Raw genomic sequence first — 9,416 nt, forward strand, 5'->3', positions numbered from 1 at the left:
CCAGTTTTCAGCTCATCTTCCCCTCTGCCACCCAGAGGCACTGAACTTTTCCCAGTGACCCCATGGGAGCCATCCTCACCCTGAAGGATTCAGAGTCAGGATGTGATTTTAGGTGTCCTTTTGGTCACTTGCAGGATTTGTAACCCTATGGGTACAGGGTAATAGTTATAATACCTTCTTCCTGTGTGGTCCACCCTCTCATCTCCTCTGTCATTTCCTTTGATCCAGCGAGGTAGGCAGGACAGCACTTCTGCCATGATTTCTCACCTCTTATGGAGAGCTGGAGTGATTTGTTCAAGGTCACTTGGCAATGATCAGTTGCCCATGATCAATTCCCACAGAGCTAGCCAATGCCTCAAATCTTCTGACTCCAGTGGTCAATATTCCTTGCATCAAAGCATGAAGTGCAGGGCATCATTGTGCAGAGGGTTAAGCTGCTGCCTGCAACACCGGCGTCCATAGTAAAGCACCTGTTTGAGACCGGGTTGCTCTGCTTCCAGTTCAGCTCCTTGCTAATGTGCCTGGAAAGCTGTGGGAGATGTCTCAGGTACTTAGGCCTCAGCCACCCATGTGGGAGACCCAGGTGGAGTTCCTGGATCCTGGCTTCAGCCTGGCGCATCTCTAGCTGGTGCAGCCATTTGGGGGAGTGAGCCAGCAAACGGAAGGTCTCTTTCTCTGCTTCTCCCTCTCCCTCTGTCACCTGCCTTTCTGATAAATAAAATAAATCTTTTTTTAAAGGAGTAACTTCCAAAATGTCTATCATTCTTGCACCGTCTTCATGATTCCAGCCTTTACCAACTATCTGCCCTATTAATGTTTTTATTGACTTAGATGCTTATAGACATTTACTTTAAAAGGTATATTTTTATCACTATCATAAAATGGAAAAAACCAAAACCACTTGCCATAAATAGAAAGTGACTATAAAAATAAATTCACTGGAACACAGTGATGTTATCAAATCCTAGAATTCCCTTCCTGCCCAAAGCTCAAAGCCTGAAACTCCCTTTCTCTTTCGTAAGAAAGATTAACAACTGTTAGAGAGACACTAAAGACTAGAACCAAAATGAAACTTTTTCCTTGAAGCAATCGGAATTGAAAGTAATCTGGAAAGAGAATAATTTTCTCATTTCTGACTCTCCATTATTTAAACCAGCCCCCACACACCTCCTAACATAATCTCGAGGCTGGCACTGTGGCGTAGCATGTAAAGCCACTGCCTGCAGTGCCAGCATCCCACATGGGCACCAGTTCAAGTCCCGGCTGCTCCACTTCTGATCCAGCTCTCTGCTATGGCATGGGAAAGCAGTGGAAGATGGCCCAGGTCCTTGGGCACCTGCAACTGCATGGGAGACCTGAAAGAAGCTCCTGGCTGCTGGCTTCAGATTGGCGCAGCTCCAGCCATGTGGCCAATGGGGAGTGAACTAGTGGATGGAAGACCTCTCTCTTTCTCTCTCTCTGCGTCTCCTTCTCTCTCTGTGTAACTCTGATTTTCAAATAAATAAATATATTTTAAATCTAATATGGCAGCCATGATCTGTGTGTCACTGACTACAGGGCATTTGATATGTGGCTAGTGCGAGTGAGGAGCTAAATTGCTCATTTTATTTAATTACATTTAAATAGCCACGTGTTATTGGTGGGTACTTACTGGACAGCACATGCCTGGATCATCTGATAATAAGGGACCTCCTGAAGTACAATTTCTGTGTAAATACCTGTCCCACATGAGAGGTAAAAACAAACACTTCCCCACTCCTCCATCCCCAGTCCTCTTTGCACCATAAGTATCCCTCCCCTGCCCATCAAAAGGGAAAGGATTTGGAGGAATGAGTCCTGCCTATTTTCAAAATACTCCATACTTCACCTCATTTTCCTCATTTTCTTCTCTTTCCCCACATTCCAAGATGTCCCAGGAGGGCCTTAAACTTTCTCTTCAGGGGGACAGAGTTGAGAAGATGTGGAACTTAATGCCAAGAAGAATCAAGCAAACAAGCCCTTTGGTGCGTCTCTAAATGGAAAAGTGAAATACAATAAACGGCATTTCCACTCTCTCTGTTACTATGACAAAAAACACATAGAAGAAGAGGCCAGCATTGTGGTGCAGCAGGTTAAGCCACCACCTATGACAATCTGGCATTGGAGGACCAGTTGCAGTCCTGGCTGCTTTTCTTCCAATTCAGCTTCTTGCTAATGCATCTGGGAAGGCAACAGAAGAGGGCTCAAGTACTTGTGTTCCTGCCACCTATATGGGAGACAAGGATGGATTTCCTGGCTCCTGACTTCAGCCAAGCCCAGTCTAGGCTGTTGCAGGCATTGCGGGGTGGGGGAGTGAATCAACAGATGGAAGATCTCTCTGTCTCTCTCTCTCTTTCTCTATGAGTCTCCCTACCACGACTCTGACTTTCAAATAAATAAATAAATCTTTAAAAAGCATACATACAAGGGGCCTTCAAAAGTTTGGGCAAGCATGGTGCAGTGATTTAAACTACCACCTGGGAAGCTTGCAACGCATGTCAGAGTGCCTGGGATTGAGTCCTGCCTCTGCCTCTGCCTCTGCCTCTGCTTCTGCTTCTGTCACCCACATGGGAGACCCGGATGGAGTTCCTGTCTCCTGGCTTGAGCCTGGCCCAGTCCAGGTTGTTGCAGGCATTTTGGAAGTGATTCAACAGATGGAAGCTCTCTCTCTCTCTCTCCCCTTCAAATAAAAAAAAATATTTTTTAAAAATAAGTTTTGTGAAAAATGGAGCTAAAAGATGTGTGTTCTTCATGAACTTTTTGAAGCCCCCTGATAAGCAATTAAGGAAATAATGTTTATTTTGTCACATTATGGAATTATAGTAAATTTCCCTAGATGCAGATATCATGCTGTGATTTTGTTCCTTAGTTTTTGGAGATGCCTGCTGGAGGACTGAGGAGTGAGGTGTCATAATGAAATATCAGTGTGTGAGCATGTGCATGTGTGTGCATGTAGATGCATATTTGTGGGTATACAAGAACCCAAGCACAAGGTAGAAATAGGTAACTAGATAGATAGATAAGGTAGGTGGATGATAGATTAGACAGATGATAGATAGATATAGGTAGGTAGATGATAAATGATAGACATAGATGATCGATAGAGATAGATGATAGATAGATAGATAGATAGATGACAGATAGATGATAGGTAGATGAAAATTACATACATACATACATACATACATGCATGCATATATGTGGCCATGGTTTGGATATGATTTGAGTATGTCCCTTGGAGGGTTCACATGTTGGAAGTTTGGTCAACAGCATGGCAATGTTAAGAGGTAGTGAGATTTTTTTAAGAGGTAGGACCTATCAGGAATTCTTTCAAAAAAGAGATTTATTTAATTCATTTGAAAGGCAGAGTACCAGAAAGAAAAGGAGAGACAGAGACAGAAAGCATTCTTCAATCCACTGATTTACACCCCAACGGCCACAACCACTGTAGGTGGGCCAGGTCAGGACCAGGCCAAAGCCAGGAGCCCAGAACCCCACCTGGGTCTCCCATGTGGATGGCAGAAACTCAAGTACTTGGGCCATCTTCTGCTGCCTTCCAAAATACACTAACAGGAAGCTGGATCTGAAGTAATGCAGCGTAGACTCAAACCAGTACTCCAATATGGGATGCTAGTGGCACAGACAGTGACTCAATCCACTGCAGAACAATGCCAGCCCCTAGTGGAAGTTCTGTCCTTGCCCCTACACTCTCCAGCTTTCTGCTGTGTTGTGTGCTCTTTCAATCTTTCACCCATGTCTGCCATCGTGATACCATCTAACATGAGACTAACTTATCAATGGGGCTACCCATTCTTGGACTTTTAGCCTACAGTGAGTTAAGTACACCTCTTTTCTCTATATGTATCTAGGTTCAGCTATTTTGTTATAGTAATGGAAACTGGACTAATATATATATATATATATATATATATATAAATGTATATGGAGAGTAGCTAGATAAATGCATTCTAGATAAATGCTTCAGTTAGATACATAGATCAGAAATATGCACAGATTAGATGACAGACATGATTGATGACAGATAGATATAGATGATAGGGCTAAACTGCTTATAACTTAAATATGTGGGTAGTCACAATGGAAAAATGATTGACGACAGGAATTACTGCTAAAACAAACATGTTTTTATTACTGCCAAGTGGAGGCCTCCTAAGGCCAAGGTGAGAAGCGAGTGGGTGTCACTTCTCCAGCCCCTCCAATCAGGTGATGCACAGGGGAGGCATTGAGGCAGGGCCAGCCAAGGTCCATAGATGAGGGAGGGGCCACAGGCATGAGGAAGGAGCAGCAATCTGCATGGGCAGGGCAGCAAGGACAATGGGCAGGATGAGGTTCACCCCACCCCACACTGGGCTTGGCCTCACTCCAGGCCTTACAGCGGTGGGCAGCTGGCCCACAGCAGAGCCTGAGGGGACCAAGGCTGGAGACCAAGACATGGAAAGAAGGGCAAGGAAGGCAAAGCAGTACTGAATCCAGGGAACTCAGCTGTGGGGACAAAGAGGGCAGAGCTTGGGCTTATCTCTCCCATCCCACCCCTCAAAGTCACTGAAGGGTAGGGGCTGTGACGTCAGTGCTCCACCCTGAATATATACACTCAAACCCTCTTTACCTGCTATGGCTATCCATACACTACACTATAGCCTCATAGAGTACCAGTCTCCCCAGCTTGTGAGCCAAACACAGAGGAAAGCTACATCAAAGAGCCTTTGATGACCCCAAGGGGAGATCCATGTCTTCCTGTAAGGAGTCAGTGGGCCCTCTCCATACCCTGCAGGAATGAGGCCTTATGTGAATTCTTACCCCAGCAGGGCTTGAGACAGGCTTGCGTTGGAGTGTCACTCTGACACCTGTCGGGTGCTGTCCCACAACACAGCTGACAGCAGGAGGGACCCAGTGGTTCTGGGGCAGGCAAGGGTGCTATGGGCACATTTCCAGGTGACTGCTCGAAAACCAAGAGGAGACCCTCAGCTTCCAGTTATGCCTCCCGTTTAAAAGACCTGGCACCCCAGGTCACCTGCCACTCTGGCTGTATCCCACCAAACTCCAGAGAGATCTACTATCCACCCATATGGATAATGGAGATGGACAAACTTCCCAATCCTCCCAAGTACCTGTGCAGAGATGCTTCCTGGGGAAACCCTCGGGATAGTCAGCCCCTGGGAAGCACCTGAAAGGTGAGAATTGACCCAGTTAGAGGTTTGGGACTGGGGCAATGGGAGCATGGCAAGAGACAGGGAGGTTAGATGTAGAGGGAATCTAGGAAAAGAAGCAACTTGGTGGGAGGTAGGGAAAGATGGAGATTACAACCCTAAACTCTACCCTCTGTCCCCAGGCAGGATCTTAGAATTTGAGAAAGAAGGATTATTGGTTCTGGGCATAGTGTAGTCCTCAAGAGCAAGACAATCTGTGTGCCCAGCATGTAGCACAAGGCCTGGCAGAGAGAGATGCTGTGTAAATGTTTGTGGGTGGGTGGATGGATGGATGGATGGATGGGTGGGTGGGTGGATGGGTGGATGGGTGGATGGGTGGGTGGATGGGAAGGTGGGTGGGTAGATGAATGAGTGGATGTGTGGGTGAGTGAACATATATGTGAGCAGATGGGTTGGTTGATGATGGACAGAGGAGTGGCTGGATAGATGGACGGGGGATGCAGAGGAATCACCTGGAAGCTGCATTTCCCACTTGAGCTTCTCTTGCCGTCGCCACTTGGCTCTTCTGTTGGAAAACCAGACCTAAGGGAGGATGGGGATCATGTTCCTGGCTGTGCTTTCTGATGCCTGGCGCTTGCTGCTCTCACCCCGTGTTCCTGGCCTGGACTCAAAAGGAAGACCCTTCCTCAGACATCCTTACATCCTCCTTCCCTGATCTGGCTCTCTGTCCCCTTCCTCAACTCAAAGATCTGAGGTGGGGAAGAGAGCAGAGCAATCAGCAGAAGGTAATAAGGAAGGAATTATGCTCACAAAAGTCTGCTTCCACCTTCTCTTCCCCCATCCCCCGTATCAGCACCTGAAGCCCTGGCTGGACAGACCCTTCCTCCTGCTGGTTTGTGCCCCTTGTGTCACAGAACCCACTCACCCTCACTGTGTCCTCAGGCAGAGAGGTAGCAGCAGCCAGTTTTCCACGGGCCACTGAATCAGGATACTGGCCACGCTGAAACTCTATAGAGATGGAGGCTCACACGGTTAGGCACAGGGAGAGGAGCAGGGGATGGGTCTCCCGCTCAGGTCTGACTTGCCACCTGCTACAACCCTAAATGACCTTCCTCCCCAAGGCAGAGTCACGCAAAGGCTGTACCCCCCTCCCCAAGTCTCAGTGCCTCAGGGCCGCTGCACCCAGGTCACACCAAGGACCCCCTGCTCCACGGTCCACCCCATTCAGCACCTTTCTCCAATGCCTCAGCTTGGCCTGGGGAGAAGATGGTCCGATTCCGGTGACCAGTCCCTGGGTGGGGACCCGGGGGAACCTCAGAGCCTCTGTGGGGAATGGGAGGAGCTGGAGCCAAAACAGCTGCAAAAGAGGACAAGGTCCTGTGGCAGAGATTCCTCTGGATGGGTGGGGGGCTCTGAGTCCCTTGGACATTGGCCAGAGGACCACACGGGTATAAAGGCACAGCTGAGCTTGTGGGGCAGTCACAGTTCCTTGGAGGTCACTGCAGGGGCACTGGGTGGGACATGTGTTTAATATCATGATGGGGTACACACTTGCAGGGGAAACTGGAGTAGGGTTGGCCCGCACGTGCTTGACCCCACAGAATATGAGGGTGTCCAGGGAAATGAGGCAGATGGATGGTGTAGAATACCCAGTGCTAAAATCCTAGGTGCTAGAGGACCAGGTTCTGCTCCAGGACCTGCCAACAAGTAGCTGGTGGCCCTTGGGTTGATTCCCTTCCCTAAACTTTAGTTTCTTCCACCCGGAGAGAATAAGCCTCCCTGGTACGCCATCCTTATTAGGGTGTAAGGGAAGGTGATCCAAAAAAAAAAGATAGGGCTTTGAGAATTTTGAATGCTGAGTATTTGGCTTTGCCAGCCCTACAGACAGCCCCAAGACCCACCTGGTGACCTGAGCTGTGCCCAGGGAAGTCTCTGATCCTCTTGCAGTGCACGTAGGACTCGGTTGATGGAGGAGACCTGGGGGGTGTTGGGGTGTCAAGTGGAAAGGTGCACAGACCCAGGGTTGCATCCTGAGGATGTTTCCTCCCAAATCCTTTCTTCCCTCTGCCTCCACCCGCACGTGGGCTCCCAAGGCCAGCCGCACATTTCTCCCTGCACCTGTTTCATTTCATCTCTCTCACCACCCCCACTTTGCCGAAGAGAACCTGAGGGGTGAGAAAAGCCCAGAAGCCTGCCACCCCCCAGCCTGGGATGCCCACACTGCCAGGTGAGAGGACCCCCATTCTCCCCAGACAGCCTGCTGGCTAGCACAGGTGCAGGGAGGGAGGGGCACTTACACTGGGAGTCTTGTCCTGCGTGCAAAGCCCTTCAGCACAGAGCTGGCGTTGGATCTCCCAGGCAAAGAGAGCTGGACGCTCACCCTTCAGCTGCGCAATTCGAGCCACCACGGGGGGTGTGGCCAGACGGGGCTTGCTTCCCCCAATGCCTTTGGGTTCCAAGAGCCCTGTGCGGTAGTAACGCCCTAGGATCTTGCTCACACAGCCATTAGATACCTGAGTCAGGTGAGAAGCGGGGACAGGTAAGGCATGGACAGAAGACTACGAGGCAAAGTGAGACTTCGCCATGGCGTTAAGAGCCCAGCCTACCTTTGGGGCCTAAAACTCCCCTTCCCAACCTACAAGAGAGTCTTCCAAGAAGTAGCCCCATGCGTGTGCAGCAGCAACCACAGACTCTGGCCATCAGAGGGGCCCCCACTCCCAGCTCCTGGTCCCTGTCACTACCTTAAGGCTCCGTGAGATGTCACAGGGCCGCATCCCGCTGTCTGCTAGACGCACCATCTGCTGCCGGGTGTCCAGAGGCAAGGGCCGGCCATTCACAAAGAGCCCCCCGAGCTGATTCACGCTGCTGATCCCTGTGCACGAGAAGGAGGCATCCACACACCCCCTCTCCCCACTCCCCCACCCTCCTGTATGGAGGCTGCTCGCCCAGCCCGGCTTCTCCCTCCCTCTCCCAGGAGCCCCCAGAGCGCTCAAAACATGCCCCTTTCTCTGGGAGCTGCTTTGCGGGTGAGTCTTCACTCCCGGGCCATGCGTGCTGCCTCTCCTGATCTCAAGGAAGCAGTGTGGAGGGGGCACGGAGTGACTGGAAAGAGCTTCCCCAGAACACTGGCCGAGGACAGACAGAACCACGGTGGTGGAAGCAAAGCCCTGAGATACTCCACTCTCAGGAGCCAGCCCTGCCTGTTCTTCCCACCCCTCCCAGCTCCTTACCGTCGTGCGGCATGGGCCAGGCTCCCCCTCTTCCCAGGACAGGAAGCCAACTGAGAAGCTAGGGAAGGGAGTTCATTCCTGAAGCTCCTTTTCTGATGTGGGGAGCTGACTCTGCAACCAGAGGGGGTTACGTGAGTGAGGTCTCTTGCTTGGAATGGCCTTTGTTGGCAATGTTTTATGATGGAGGGGCAGGTTTCTAGAATGGGCCGATATATTGCTAAAACTGGAGAAATAGACTTATCTTTATTAAAGCCCTTATGTGTTGAACATCACAGGGCCAGCTGAGCACTGGTTCATTCTGCGTGTCCCTGATAAAGGGCTGGGTGGGCAAGGGGGGTGGGGGGTTGCCATTTCCCACACATCCATTAAAAAAGGTCAGAAGGTGAGAAGGGCTGGTCCTCTCAAATGCTTATGCAGCTCTCTTGTTGCTGATGGCTCCTAAGTCTTCCCAGCCCTGCCTAACACACTCGAGCCCCAGACCACGGAGCCTGCTAGTTCCTGGTGCTGCCTTTACTTCCAGACAGTCCTGGGTGAGGTTCTCCAAACCACCAGCTTGGGTGTTTCCTTGAGAGCACTTTAGGGCAAGGGCTCACATCTGCTTCTCATATTTTCTAGGAAGCTCTGGGGAACCGCAGGGCTCAGCTCTACCCCCAATGAGGTAGAGATGAATGACACCCAACTGCTAGCTTCTCTAAAAGGTGCACCTCTTGGCAGCTTCTAACCTGCAGGGCTCTTGGTTCCTGTTAACTCTGAAGCGTCCCTCTGAGACCACCTTATTGGGCTCATTCACTCATTTGCCCAGCGTTGACTGAAGGCCAAGGGTGAGGAGCAGGGGGCCAGGGGACAGTCTCTGATCAGAAAGGGACACATGCACGAGCCACGATGTAACTCCCAATTTCACCAGCAATTAAAGGGAGTGGAAACTACCTCCTTCCATGCCTGGAACACTGGCAAGACTGGAGATCACCCCGGGAAGTTGCTTATGCAGAGAACTTTCGTG

General features: G+C 50.2%; 1 protein-coding gene across 1 annotated transcript; it reads right to left on the bottom strand.

The window, feature by feature from the left end:
- Nucleotides 1–4,188: 4,188 nt before the first annotated feature.
- PAX4 (paired box 4) lies at nucleotides 4,189–8,429 on the bottom strand. The gene is made up of 10 exons (XM_008258399.3): nucleotides 8,417–8,429; nucleotides 7,928–8,058; nucleotides 7,484–7,699; nucleotides 7,088–7,163; nucleotides 6,418–6,543; nucleotides 6,112–6,194; nucleotides 5,699–5,768; nucleotides 5,148–5,203; nucleotides 4,837–4,978; nucleotides 4,189–4,328 (listed from the first exon to the last, which is right to left on the bottom strand). Exons 1-10 carry the CDS (start codon nucleotides 8,427–8,429, stop codon nucleotides 4,189–4,191), a joined length of 1,053 nt encoding a protein of 350 aa, XP_008256621.3.
- Between the last annotated feature and the right edge of the window lie 987 nt (nucleotides 8,430–9,416).

This window comes from Oryctolagus cuniculus, chromosome 3 (genome assembly GCF_964237555.1).
Source record: "Oryctolagus cuniculus chromosome 3, mOryCun1.1, whole genome shotgun sequence".
In the NCBI taxonomy this organism is placed as follows: Eukaryota; Metazoa; Chordata; class Mammalia; order Lagomorpha; family Leporidae; genus Oryctolagus; species Oryctolagus cuniculus.

Bases quoted from the DNA above. Each gene is read 5' to 3' on its own strand.
- PAX4 (XM_008258399.3), bottom strand. The intron at 7,164-7,483 runs GTAAGTGCCCCT...AACACCCCCCAG, and splicing joins CGCAGGACAAGACTCCCAGT to GTCTCCTCCATCAACCGAGT. The intron at 5,769-6,111 runs GTGAGTGGGTTC...ATCCTCCCTTAG, and splicing joins TGCCTGAGGACACAGTGAGG to GTCTGGTTTTCCAACAGAAG.